The sequence below is a fragment of the Sardina pilchardus genome, chromosome 18, assembly GCF_963854185.1.
Source record: "Sardina pilchardus chromosome 18, fSarPil1.1, whole genome shotgun sequence".
Taxonomy (NCBI): domain Eukaryota; kingdom Metazoa; phylum Chordata; class Actinopteri; order Clupeiformes; family Clupeidae; genus Sardina; species Sardina pilchardus.
This window is the reverse complement of record NC_085011.1, coordinates 21,082,044-21,096,849: the sequence shown is the minus strand read 5'-3', so window position 1 is coordinate 21,096,849 and position 14,806 is coordinate 21,082,044. Positions and strand designations below refer to the sequence as shown.

The window sequence follows — 14,806 nt, the reverse complement described above, 5'->3', positions numbered from 1 at the left end:
GCGAATAATTTACACTGATAAAAGGAAAATAATAAGACACAGACCAAGAGAGATACAGCCAAACATATTACCCAGGCATCAACCTCAAACATATACCGAAAAGAACGGCCACGCCATGGCCAAAATCATTGGCAAGAAAGGAAATTGAAAGAATGCCTCGCAGCTCCCTTTTCGGTGGGCGAGCGCCAGCCATCGGAACAGCTGTAGCGCTGTCTGTTTAACAAATTCACAATAACAAAGGGATAATGAACATGATTAATAAGGCTGCCTGCTAGACAACATAGTCTGGCAGGGAAAGAGCAGGGACTCCGGGGCCCCAGCTGGGCAAAGCTGGTGAAACACTGCCTCCACTTGGCCACGGCCGGTACTGCCTCTCCAGGAAAGCCAAACCAGCACAAGCTAAAATCTTACTCTTCTACAGGTAGCTTGTTAATGACACGGTAACAGGGCACGTTTTTTTTTTTTTTTTACCCCGACTGTTGTGGTGAGAACCTGTCAAATATCAAATGTCAGAGAGACACCGGGGGTCACGGCACACAGACAGCCCGCTGACAGCCATAAACAGTCATCTGCATTTCCCCGCCGGAGGAGCAAAATGGCCAAGATTGCTTTCCATTACGCCTGCTCCGAGGCCATTAACTCAAGCTGGCATGTGCGAAAGAATTAATTTGCATCTGAGGAACAAATAATAAAAATTCATGGCGATGGTGACAGAAGCCACAGGAAGGTTCAATTTCATTTGCCAGCCAGGTAGGACAGGTGAGGAGGAGGTAGGGGGTGAAGAGATAGGATGGATAGAGGGACACAGAGAAAGAGATAGAAGTAGAGAGAAAGGCTGAGAGGGAATGAGAGCTGAGAGAGAACGAGAACGAGAAAGAAAGAAAGAGAGAGAGGGAGAGAGGGAGAGATGGAGAGAATAACCTGACCCAATATTATTTCCATCAAACTTCAAACAAACTGCCCCAGCCTCAGCCCACTTCTATCAGCTGAGCTGGATAAAAAGAAATCTCATTTCTAAAACTGTGTCCGGAAAATAAATCACTGTCACTGAAGGCCCCAGTTTTTGAGGTGACGTCTGTTTTCTGCAATTAAAAGTGTGTGTGTGTGTGTGTGTGTGTGTAAATGTGGGTGTGCGTGCTTTTTTTATCTTCTTTCTAGCTCTCTCACTTTTTCAAGGATCAAACCACACTAGCATATGACACCAGAAAATCTATTTCTCGAGAGCATCTGGGTCACTCAGTGAGAGAAAGCAGTCCAACTCACTGCAGTCAAGGGCTTGCATGATCACGAGACGATTAGACAACCTTTTAGCTCTCCCGATGCAGAAGCGTTGGATTACACACACCTATACTAGTGTTCTATTCACCATGGGATTTCTCAGACAGAGCACAGAGCTCAGTGTTATCCTGTACACGTCTACTCCATACAGATTCAGCCAAGTGGTCAGGGTGAACTTCTTAATAGCGGAGGCAATCTTTGCAAAAGGTCTTTTGCGTGATGGAGGATCCCTGATGCCGGCCATTATTAACCCCCACCTCAGACTGAGGAAATGTCACAGATGATATCGCTAAACACCAGCTAATGCAGCAGTGTGCATGGATTAGCTTTTAAATGTCAGCCTGGGAGATGACTGAGATAACGGTGAAGGCCACAAACAATAAAACGATTCATCTTCTTCTCTAAACAAACACTCAACAGTTTTCAAATCTGGGCTGAATCTATCACATCAAATCCACAATATCCAATGCAAGCTTAAGGCCCTCCTGCACATTGTCCTTATCATGGGTTGCTATGATGTGCATTTTCACAGCTCAGTGCTGCCCCCTGGCTGTGTGAAGGCTTCGCACAACCACTCTCTCGACGGGCCTATTCTATTTCTCACTCTAACTTCTCTGTATACCATCAGGAGGTGAAACAGTAGAGCAGCATTCTTTTTGAGGCTGAGGCACCAAAGGTGAACCCAAAAGACCAGGGCACACTGAGTTATGGTAACGTTGTCTCTGTACTTGTACTCATTAATCTAATCTGATCTATCTAATCTTCCATACATACAGTATGAGTGTTCATGAGATGAACACTAAAGAAATCAAGATGTTATACTATTCACAGATTGACAGGGAAGAGGTGCTGCTCAAGTTTTGAGACTCCTCACTGATCAGACTGGTTGCTAGACGTGATTTATTTGATGCTCGAGGAGGCAGGTGAAAGTTACAAAATCTCACAACCACTGGTAATAAACTATGGTGGCGAGCTTGCCTTGAAGGAGTCATGAGATTAATCTCATACACATCATGAAATCAAACTGAGAATGGTAGCCGCCTAAAGACCAACAACAACAAAAAAAGTTGTAAATCTCTACGTACAACCATTTTCAGTTAAGAAGCTGCATCATTGAGGCATTCAAAAATACCTCTCTAGCCTATTTCACAAGCCTGTACAACTGGTACAATTGTACATTGGGCTACTCAGAATTCCTCATCCAACCTCACTTTGCCTCACAGTACACCAGTGAGAACCACTGATCTTATCTCCAGTGCCAATTCCTGACCTTAGGCTCAAGCTGTCCTTCCCCACACTCTGCTCTCTGGCACCCTCTGGTGGTTAAGCTGGCCAGGCGCAGGCCCTCACCTGAGGAGCAGAGGTGGCGGCGAGAGGCAGATGCGCGTGCGGTGCTGCGAGCTGAGCAGGTCCTCCAGGGCGCGGCCCATCTGCCGGAGGAGCGCCGGGGTGCAGCTGCGCAGCACGGGGCCCTCCACCTCCTCCAGCTCCTGCTGCTGCTCCTCGCAGGCGATCCGCTCGTCCAGAGCCGCGCTGCGCTCCTCCAGCTCCGCCAGCCGCGCACGCAGCTCGCGCACCTCAGCCTGACAGAGAGAGAGAGAGAGAGAGCAAGAGAGAGAGAGAGAGAGAGAGAGAGTGAGAGAGAGTGAAAATGATGGGAGGGACGGGCACAGAATGAGGACAAGGCAAGGGGACCGCAATGAAAAGCAAAGCAATTTGGGGTTAAGTGCCTTATTGCTCAAGGGCACAATGGTGGCGGCCAGGAATTTTTCACAACTTTTCTGGCTCCTTAGCCACTACACTACCACTGCCCCAATAAGATAACTAGGGCATTTGACTTGTGTCCCTATATTTTTTAAATTTCATGAAATAGAATACTGCTACGTAGAATACTGCTACTGTACACAGTTCACAGTTACTTTTATTAAAGAAGTTGAATACAAACTAAGTACTAATACTAACAGATACTTTTGTATTTCTCATTTTACTCAACATAAATAAATAGGAAGTGGGCTGTAAGTAAAGGATGTGATAAAAAATAAAAATAAAAACATCAGAACATAATAGGGAATGGCGAGCAAGAGTCAGCTGTGTAAAGTCTCGTGTGGCGTAAACATGAGGCATTAGCACACAGGATCAATGCTTTACACAGATTGGCCACTTCTCCTCTCAACAAGCTTTTAACCAAGCAGTGCAGTACAATCACTTTACAGGCCATGCCATAATAGCAAGGACAGGTCTCAAGGTTCGGTCTTTAAAATGCAAGTCGAAAGCATCCATGCCTGGAGTCTAGGTGGTTGGTGCATTATAGCAATTAAATCAAGTCAATTTGATTAGCTGATTTATTGAAACTTATGTACCTTAAGGCTGATATAAAAATACTCTTATATATTTTTGAGCACTTCAGCGTGCCAGAATTACACTCTAGCAGCTGTCATAAAATCCAGTGCTCTGAGAATTAAACTGAGAAACCTCCAGAGTATTACAGCCCCTAAACACTGGATGTGCTTTCACAGAGACCATCCAGGGATTGCTATTATATTAGTGCTATATTAGTGTCCTGAATAGTCTCTTGAACTCTTTTAAGATTGAACATTAGTATGGGGAGGCTGCCCTTTGTTTCTACTACACAAGAGGCGCGATCAATGGGCATCATTCAAATGACTGCACGCTTGGATAGTCCTTCAACCAATCAGACCAATGATCCAGTGCATCTTTTGGATGCTTTTTTGGACGTTTCTGACAGGAGCCAAAGGTTCTGGCAGGAAACGGAGGATATAGACGCGCTGGTTTCCAGCCTGAGCTGCCAGGCGAAATCCAAATTCGCCAGAAGTTCAGGCAGGGTTCACCCAGCCTACTGTACTTGAACTCACCTCGACGAGCTGCTTCTCCTGAAGCAAGAGCTCCTTCCTCCGCTGGGGACTCTCTGTGCTGCTCGGGGTGTCCAGACATCCTGACGTCTCCGCCGTATCCCTTGAGGAGATGAAAGGAACATTTTGTTTGTTGGTCCTGATTTGTTTGTGTCTCTATGGAAGATGAATGGTTTCCTATTCTTATTATTCCTTATCATTATCTGAGAAATAAACCCATGGCTATGTTTTGGGCTCTCCCTGCTGCTCTTTGCTCAAGAAATACTCAGGAAGCTCAACCAGTATTTGGGCATGAAACTATAGCTCAAACAGACACACACACACACATACACACACACACACACACACACACACACACAAACACACACACACAAACACACACACACACACACACACACACACTCACACACACAAACAAACACACACAATGGAACCCGACGGTGGGTCCTCTTACATGCCATTCCAGCAGAGAGACAAGAGCAGGACTCCACCTGACTTCCTTCCTGCTTTAAAGCCTATTTTCAGACAGCCTCCTACTGGTGCTGCTCTTTACTCTCATACAAGAGGACTCAAACAGCTTTGGTCTGTACATTACGTGTATCAAATTGGTCAAATGTATAGACTAGTCAGTGTGAGTTTTATTAGCTCTATTTGTAAATTAGCATCAATAGTGTCTGTAGTCTAGTAGGAGAGAGGGGAGACACACAACTAGCAGATTCTCTGTAATGTGCACAAATTGTTTACAAAAAACTTATGTAGAACTAATTATACAGCAGATGTACTGTATTGTAACTGTATTCTAATGTGGGGTGAATGTGGTGGGTCATGTATGCAAGAAGGCAGCATGTGGACTAACCTGCATTCTGTGCTTGTCCTCTGGAGGGCGCTGTTGACAGCTGTGCTGAGCCGGTCCAGGAGGCCACACACGGCTGGGTGTCTGGAGGGGAGGCCCGGCTGGAGGGAAGCCCGCTCTCTCCTCAGCTCCTCCAACTTTTTCCCAAAGCGCTCCGCTAGGAATACGACATGCCACTTTATGTTAATGTCTCTCAATTCAGCTGCGGTGGATTTCAGGAAATACAATACTGTGTTGACCACTTTCCCTCTCCGGAGATTGAATGAAAACGTGCACTTTAAAAAGTTATGAATCTCTACAGACTGAATGTAACATTTACACTAACACACAGCCAAATATTCATGCACTCTCTCTCATGCACACAGGCGCGCTCGCACACACACACACACACATACACACACACATATGTGCACACACATACATGTACAGTGCACAGGTTTGTACCAGATAAATGCTCCATTTGGCAGCCATTCAATCTCTTCGAACCAGACTACCAGTGGTTCCAGAATGGTCTGTAACTCAATTACTATGTTCAGTTCAGTGTATTCTTTGTGGTTTCAATAGCCAATATGCCTATTTCGGTGTCTCACATCTGCCTGCTCTGAAAGCATTCCACTTTGAAAACTGAGCACCTCTATAATATTTTGCATCATTTTCAGGTACATTATCCCACTGACATTCCTGTACCAATGCAATCATATCTGCTTGAGCAGATGTTGTGGCTTTGCTTAAGCTAATACTGGCCTGCGCTGTGAGCCCACTTCCTGTTTTGAAATAGAAATAAATATCATAGCTGTGCACTTATACAACCAAACAAAGCAACCTCTGTCACTTCAAGTATGATATTATAAACACTGGTCTAAATTCAGCGGTTAGGTACAGTATTGTGCTTCACTGAGGGGGTTGGTATATGTACTGTACAGTATATGTCACAAGACGACAGCTGAGTACAGGAGGGATGATTGCAAACCAAAACAGACCTGACCTACTTATTATGCCCTTAGATAGTTCCAGGCCTCAGAAAAAAAACTCAAACAATTTATCGCTGTCATGGGATCTTCCTGTTTAAAAATGGTGACATGTGGGACTAATGTGGGTCAAAGTCAAACACGTGCCTTAGTCCATAAGACAGACACTGAGATGCCAGGGTATGGGACAACTACTGGGAGAATGAAAAATCTAACTGATAAGGCATCTACTTTTTTCAATAATCATTAATTGTGTGTCATAAGAGAACACTCAAAGACTTTCAAAGATGGTGACAAACTACAAACTGAAGTCAGTAATAGGCAAGACAGATGAGTTCATGCTGATATCAAAGCTAATTTTAGTGCTTTTCACACAATAAGAGAGCTAGAGAGAGAGAGCAGAGAGAGAGAGAGAGAGAGAGAGAGCAAAGAGGGGGAGGGAGAACCAAATGCCTCAATAAAGCAGGGATCACACTGGCCAGTGGCAAGCGGCAGGTTTCCTATTGTCCTTTATGGTTCGGGACTGGAGTGGTGGCAGTGCTAGCGTAACGCTGAACAAGCTGCGCGTTGAACTTAGTTCAACTTCCAAAGCACAACACGAGAGTATTCAATTATCAGTTTAGGCAAACCGCTTGTGTTACTTGGAACGAGATAGAACTCATTATGGTCTGAGCGTTGCATTACGCTTACCACTGACTGCCCCTTGGTTATTTCCAGTGTGATCCCTGCCTTAGCGCAGTGGTGGTCACATCTCATAAGTAGAGAGGGAGAGCGGATGTAATGAGATATGATGTGATGTCTGTTTGTCTCACTCTGACATGGCACTGACGGACAGACAGATAGACAGATCTGGGACAGCACATAGCAGATTATACTCTGCTGAAGATCTAACCACTACAACCCCCCACACCTGCCCCCTCCATTCACCAAGTGATGGTAATCAATATAGCTATGGTTTGAGAGTTGTGGGGGTTTTCTACAGTATTCCATCTGAACTGAAGATTGTTCATATCAGTTTTGCTTTTGACGCATGCCACATGATGTGAACACACAGTAAATGGAAATGGCCATATAAGAATGTCTGCAAGGGAATGTGCTCTCACAAATGACCACTGTACACGTGTAAATATATGTGTGTGCATGTGTGCGTATTTGGGATACAGTGCATTCATTGTAAAGAGGAAGCAAGGTTAAGCAGCTAATCTGAACCAGCATCAGTGTCACTTGTTCATGAGCTGCATCAAAGTGTGAGTAATGTCAGCAAAACCACACAAAAGCAGTCATCAATTTTCTCTCCGCCACCCTCATGAAGAACACCCAGAGACCTAACATGACCTTATATGGAAAAGGTTTAGGACAAAGCCATTCCTTTCCAAGGTCATGTACTAACAGATGTTGAGGTGCTGAACTTTTCTTTAAAGTTATTCAACCTTCAGTCCATAAAGTTAATTAAAAAAAATGGCTTTAGCGCCAGTTTTAAAGTAATTTAGCAAATATTAAATGAAGAGATGTTACTGTAAGTCGGATTTACCTGAATCATAGTCGTCATCCAGCACTGCCTTCTGCTGTAGTCTCTGAAGTTTCAACATCATGGATTCAATCTATAACATAATCAGATTTAAATGATCAAGCCCTCAAACATGGTTTCATGTTCATCATGTATAACAATCAACTTCTGCTTGAGGACATTCCATGCTAAATATAGATCACACGTCCTCAGAAAAACAACTTCTATTTCTACAGTTCAATATTTATATTACATATCACCATGGCCAGTTATTTTTCAACGGCATGCTTTTCCCACTGGATTTCTCTCTCGGCAGAGGAAATGGCTGGGAGTGTCTCTCCCATGTTCAGCAAGCATGATGACAGCAATACCACAGCAATACCACAACAATACTAATGTTGAAACAATTTTCATGACATAATGACTAGTTTCTCTTTTGTTCTAATTGCTCTCGTGTTCATTAAAATGTGGTTCGGATTAAATGTGCTTGTGAAAGGATTATGCTTTATGGTTTTGTGAACCAATTGAAAGCCTTCACAATGAACTTGTTGGCTGGTTATCCACACAGTCTAAAGGAGTTTTCCAAAATGGCTAAATGTGTTGCTTTCATGGATTTTAATGACCTACTTTCCCATATGGTCATTTCATTAAAATAACAACTTCCTGAGTGAAACGTTGCACAATTATTCACAGTCCTGTTCTACCATCAGTGTCTATAAAAACACAAAAGACTTGAGATGATCACAGTGTAATATCAGTGTGGATGGTACTTTCACGTCCTTCCAAGTCACATGACTTTGACCCTAAACCTAACATATATCTATCTCATTTTCTGTGCCTATTGCATTTAAGGGTAGCGGGGCACCTTAGTATTTGTTCGGGTGCTCTGCAGGCATTCCTGCAGCACGCCATCATACTTCTTCAGGAGGCCATCCCAGGTCTGGTCAGAGGACGGAGTGGTGCTCTCATACCCCGAGGTCATCGAGGTCATCGAGGTCAACGAGGACGCAGAGGCAGCGTCCGAGGAGTCCATGGACAGGGAGGACGTGAGCTCCGCATCCAGGGAGCAGCAGTCCGAGTCGGGCGGACTGTCCCTCGTGTCCGTCGAGGCCACGGAGGGCGACATCCTCTCCCGGCTGTTCCAGGGCATGATGCCAGCCCCCCTCCACGAGTCACCCGCTAGGTACAAATCCTGCATCTTCTCTACCCTCTTACAAGGCACAGAAGCAGGGTCCTCAGTGGCTAAACTTAAACCAGGGAGTGACTGACCTCCTGAGGTTTGACTTGTGGCCTGAGCACTGGCCCATGATTGCTCAGAGTTTCTAGTCCTTGATGGTGATTGGTCCCTTATCGCTAAATCGAGCCTGGTTTGCTCAGATCCGTAAGAGCTACCAAGTGAGTGGTCAAGTGCTGAAGATGTAAGTGTGTTTGAAGGAGGCTCAGGTGACAGTTGACCTACAGAGTCTTGAGAGGGAGAGTCAGTAAACGTTCCATCCAAGCTCCCGCTTGCATCCAGTGACATCTGAATGAAGCTGAAGCTGGAGTTGAAAGTGTCCCTCGCTGGAGAGGTCCGAGGAGACCCTGAGTGGTACGAGGAGCAGGACGGCGATCCTACACCGAACGAGCCCCTGCCTGAACAGCTGCCATCACGAGAGAAAGACAAGCTCCGCGTCCGACCGTTCTGGACCTCCGCTCCTCGCTCCTCTGCTGGCAGCGGCCGGTGACACTTGGCCTTGACGGGCGAAGAACCGCTGACTTGGCCAGCTCTCCTGGCACACGTGGCAGAGGCTTTGCGGGTCTCAGCACCGGGCTGCTGTCCGTTGGGCAGGCCGGGCGCTCTGTCCTCCTCTGCCCTGGTGACGGTGGCCAGCTGTCTAGTCAGCTCGGTCCTCATGTACCCTGGCCTTCGCTGGCTTCTCTTGCGGCAGACGCCAACCCCCGAGCCACCTGGGCCACCTGTCCACACGGAGAGATTACAGATTAGCACACTCACGGCAAATACCAATCAAGGGTAAACCACAGCGGCGAGAGCAGCATGAGGACTCGCTGGCTGTGTGCTACAGACTGTGTTAAATCAATCCTTCAGAGCGAATCGTGAAACTGCTGATTTAACATTCAGTTCACAAAGACTTTTACTTATCATTCTATAGTGAGACTGAAAGCATGAACAGAATAGCTTACGATAATTACGATGATACATGAAAATTATGATTCTATATGATTTTTGCTTTGCTTTGCAGCTACACTTTAATCAGTGTACATATCAAACATTATGCAATGTGCAAAATGGAACAAGCAAAAAGGAGACAAACATCACCAAAAGCAAGATTCAACACGACAAAAGCGGTACCACCACATATCAACGCATGACCAATTCATTCATCATTGACCCTATCATCATAAGAAATCACTTCATCTACCTTAATGCTAAACACTGTAGTTCTGGAGTTTCCCTGTTGTGCGTCTGGGCAAGAAAAACTCATGATGTGAAACGGCACAACGCATATCAAGTGACACTGCACACAGCTGAGGGTCCCATGTGTATGTGCCAGGGGAAGTACAAGTACGGCTAATATCTGTAAGTATGAAGCGTGACCATTGTGTGAGGCTAATCCAGCTGTTGCTAAATACCAGACTCACACAGTCATCTGCGCATAAAATTGGGAGACAAAGACAACGCACATAGCCAAAAGCATGGCGAGAAAGCAAGATTTTTTCAGAAAGGCATGTTTTCAGATTTCACTGCAAAAAAACGTTTGGGATGCGTTGTTATGCCAGCTTTACATAATTATTCAAGTGGCCAGTTTGATTTTTGCATTTATTTAATGTGGGCGGGTTCTTATTTTGAAGGAAGATGGGCTGCCGATTCAAACACAAATGTCTGAAAGTCGGTCTTGTTCTCTGTGAGAAAATACTGCAAGAGGAGGCACACTGGAAGCCTCAACAGCCTCTTTGTACTGTTCGCAGCTGTGGTACCCCCCTGCTCACACACACACACACACACACACACACACACACGCTGTCTCTCTCTCTCTCTCTGCGTCTGTCTCTAATTGTCCACTGCTTCTTGGCCTGTAGTAACTTTGGAGATGGTTGCTGTAATGTAGCCCTTTTGTAACAACAAGACCAGACCACAGCTGAACAAAGCAGGTTGAGTAGTGGAGAGAATACTTTGTCTTATAGTACATTTACTCTTAGACAACCAAAAACAACCACCAATATCCTATTCATACTGCATAATGATTTTTGCAGATTTGTTTATCTTTACATGTCTATAAATTGTCTTTATTACCTTTTATTGCCAATAAATGATTTGTTTATTAGCAACCACTGCATATCAAACCATAACAAAGCTTCATGTCCATGAAGTAACGACCAACAACCTTTAGACTGTTTAATGAGGTCATCACAAAGGAATGTCTTCTGCAGGCAGAACAGGGGAGGGGTGAGGGAGTTAATTGAGACGGAGCCCCATCAACATCCTCTTAGGAAGCTTGTGGAGTCAGCACGACAAAGACAGGCCATTGACCACAGACAACCCTTCTCTCTCTTCATCCTTCTACATCCCCCATTCTCCCCCTCACTCGTTCACTCCCCCCATCTCTCTCTCTCTCTTCTCTCTCACACACTCACACACACACACACACACACACACACTCTCCCCAGAGGATGCACCCCGATGTATCATATTACATAGGCCATTAGGAGAGTCTGAGTAAACTGGTTTCAATGTACAGCATCTGAGCTGAGCCTGAAGTGAAACATGAGCCCTACCATGTTCCATCTGCCACACGTATTGAGTGGCCCCAAGCTTTGTCAGAAGGATGAAAGTGGAAAACGTTACCATTCACACGTCAAACAAGCACAGACATTGGTTATAAAAGGGCCGGCCCTCCTTGCAAAAGGAAGGACATTTCTGCAATGCTCCCCATTTCTCAGCAGTACTGACCAGTCTGCTTTACTTGACTATGAAGTAAAATATCATGCCATCATGTAAAAATAGCTTTGTTCTTAAGAGCAAACAACAGTCAGCAGAAATTGCAGTTCCTATTAGTTGCTAACTTGCTACTGCTATGTCAGGTTGGCACATTTCAACCACACTGCGAATTGGTTGACATTCATAAACTGAATTACTGTTTGTTCCTCAAACATACCATGTATAACTCCACTGATACAACTGGCACTGCCATGAGAAACAAATAATTAAAATGCCATGGTAAGAAGGGCAGCATGTTACATAGCCACTAGTCCCCTTGAGAAGGAGGGGGTGCTGTTGATAGATGGCTGTGTATTTACCTTAGATGATTAAAGAGGCCTCTCCAGATCCCCCTCTGTTAAAACAAGCCTTCCCATTGGCTGTGTGCAGTTCTTCAGCACAAGGGTGCAGGAATGTGGAGAAGCTCGTAAAAAAGGAGAGAGTTTGAGGGGCAAAAGCATCAGTCTCTCAGACAGCGCATTCTTATGCGAGCGTGGCTCGTCTTTGAAGCTGACTCAGGGACAGCCCAAACTGTCACTTACAGCGAAGCCACCGAAAAAAAGGGGAAGTGAGAGAGGATATTTATTTCGCAACTATTTTCCTCCCCTCTTTTTTTTGAAACATGAAATGTGGCCAGTCAGAAGAAAGGCTGGTGCCTTCTCTGGAAAACATGCAAGAGGGCACATGGAAACAACCTTTGTCTTTGTGTTACTTTGTATCAATCTGTTTGAAATCCCCTCTGGTCCACTGTCTAAAAGATGTCATGTCCATGTCCAAAATCTAACTAAAATCAAAACAATGGAAGACAAGCGTTCAGGTTTTTCTTGAGAAATCATCTAAGAAAAGATTTGGTCATTTCTTGGTTGTTCTGTGGTTTTCTGTCTAGGAGACACCGGATTGAATTAATCTGTATATCTAATAATACTGAGCGAGTGTAGCAAATCAGCAAAGAAATTCCTTCCGTTGCCGTCTTGGCACTGCTGCGCACACACTTCCTCTTCAGACACAAGAGAGACATAAACCAGCAGAACATTTTGAATCCATACAAAGCTTCCCGGGGCTGGGTTCAACTGCTACTTACTCTGACACATCTACTGAAACTGAACTGAGCATCATGGGAACTGCCGAAACAAAAAAAAATGGACTCACACAGGTGGCGAAACCAATCCCTCTGATTTAGGATCAGTGGACAAATATGCAACATCTTGTATGAAATACCTCCATTGAGGTTCATCATCTGCCAAATACCATCTCTGATATATTAGAAGTCAAGTGGCTTATGTATAACTTCTGAGGGATTTAGAAAAGTGTGTGTGTGTGTGTGTGTGTGTGTGTGTGTGTGTGTGTGTGTGTGTGTGTGTGTGTGTGTGTGTGTGTGTGTGTGTGTGTGTGTGTGTGTGTGTGTGTCTGTGTGTGTGTGTGTGTGTGTGCGTGCGTGCGTGCGTGCATGCGTGCGTGTGGCAGGTATGGGTACCTGACAGCAGGCATCTATAAGCCTAGTGTCTGCTGACCCTAATCCCTTCCTTTGCTGAAGAGGTGCCAACCTGTCCCATCAGGCTTCAGGTTCATTCTGACTGCCACAGCATTCAACATATCACACACAATATTTGCACAACATTAAGACATTCTGTGGTTTCGGAAAGTTGCAATGTTCAGCAAATACTTGACTTTGTCAAACATCATTTGAGGTTGCAACAAGGTGGGATTACTTGATTAGAAAATCTAGGTTCAAATGTTCACTTTGGTTTATTGTATCTGGATTTCTTTGCGGTCTTGAGAGTAGAAATAACATTGTTTCTGAAAGTAAGATTCAAATCAGGGGCTCTAAGAGGTATTGCCATTGGAAAGACATTATGCTGACTCTAAAACCCTCATGAGAATTTCTCCGCAGTTTTGATAAAACTGTCCTGTTTTGCTGCTATTCTGATCCAGCTATTTAGTACAAGGCTACTGTTCTACTCATGGCAACATGCAGGGCATTGATGTCGATAATATGCATTGATTCGCTTTTGGTGACCTGAAAATGACTGTGTTCAACACACATGTAAAAGTCGGCTAGATGGGTTAAATAGTGGGCCCACTGAGCCATTCAAGGACCAGTTAAAAATAGGCTACATAAAAGCAAATAATGTCGGCAGTCTGCTGGTCCAATGGGGAAGAACATTAAGTAAGAGTAAACCATACTTTTTAACACTTAGTGTTGTTGTTTTTTTTAACTCTCCCAGTTAACACAAGACAAATGTAAGAAAGTATCCTTTTTTAAAGCGTCCACATGAACATAGGCTACAGTAACTTTGTCCTGGCATTGGCTCCTACAGAGCACATCTGCGTCAAGCCTAAGGTTCTTTAGATTTGACAAACATTGCTTCAGGCTAAAATAACATGGACACACACATTGCAGGACCTCTCTTGTGTAGAACTGAATTCAATATTGAATACATTCCAAATGTATGATTACAAAACTATAACCATAAGCTATAAGAACACAGGGACAGGGGGAAACGAGAAGATAAAGACACTATTACCATCCACAAATGTCGCACACCGGCGACACTGAACGCCGTCGGTGTTTGTCATCGATGTGTTCTGACATTCCAGTGTGACCATCCCGGCGAACATCTTGACCGAGAGCTTTAGAAAGCCTTTATGTTTTCCTCAACAGGATCTTCCACTGGCATGGTTCGGGGTGTGGGAAAAGTCGTGCTGCGAGGACTGCAACTAGTCTACGCCACTGAGATCATTTCCGTTAGTAGGCTACAGTTTTCCCATTAAAATAGGCATAGATTTGCGTCTCCCGATGGAAAAGAAAAACCAACAAGGTGGTAGGCTCAAAGGGTTGATGCAAGGGTTGTATTAAAGAAATCCAGACACACAAAAGCTAAAAATCAATGTCGTTGAAAGTCACGATTATATTCCCCAAGATTCGGTTGACACGTCGATCAAAAGTCAAATCTGTCAGATTGCGCAATGACGGACCGAAAGCAAAAGAAAGGCTCAGTCCACTGACCGGTGATAACGACGCGCACCGTTTCAATAATTTGATGGCTGATCTTGTAGTCGTTGGACGGGAGAGGGCACCCCTCTGCCCTTTGGTCCGTTATGTGTCTATGTGTCCTGGTATTATGTGGGAGTTCCTCCTACGTGTATAGGAATTTGACTCCGTGTTCCTTTTAGGCAGATCCTCACTGGCTAAATGGGAAATCCATTAGAATTACGCTGAAGCTGAGATCCTGCCGATTGGCAGCATAATGTACAGAGCCGGCTACTAGGCTACCATTAAGGATATATTATTTACATGTAGTAGCCTACTTTCAATATTATCTGTATATCCACATCTCTGGACATTTTATTGAA

The 14,806-nt window shown here is 44.6% G+C and overlaps 1 protein-coding gene across 2 annotated transcripts in view; it reads right to left on the bottom strand.

Moving 5' to 3' along the window:
* disc1 (DISC1 scaffold protein) overlaps positions 1-14,515 on the bottom strand; it is a 57,829-nt gene extending 43,314 nt beyond the window's left edge. The window contains exons 1-6 of one of the 2 annotated variants that reach the window (XM_062519463.1): positions 13,978-14,515; positions 8,342-9,432; positions 7,501-7,570; positions 5,005-5,158; positions 4,152-4,251; positions 2,629-2,861 (exon numbers count right to left, since the gene is read on the bottom strand). In XM_062519463.1, the coding sequence (XP_062375447.1) occupies positions 2,629-2,861; positions 4,152-4,251; positions 5,005-5,158; positions 7,501-7,570; positions 8,342-9,432; positions 13,978-14,071 (1,742 nt within the window). In that variant the 5' untranslated portion in view covers positions 14,072-14,515. Of the gene's footprint in view, positions 1-2,628; positions 2,862-4,151; positions 4,252-5,004; positions 5,159-7,500; positions 7,571-8,341; positions 9,433-11,772; positions 11,899-13,977 lie in introns of those variants that run through there. The other variant, XM_062519464.1, reaches the window with a different exon arrangement.
* Between the last annotated feature and the right edge of the window lie 291 nt (positions 14,516-14,806).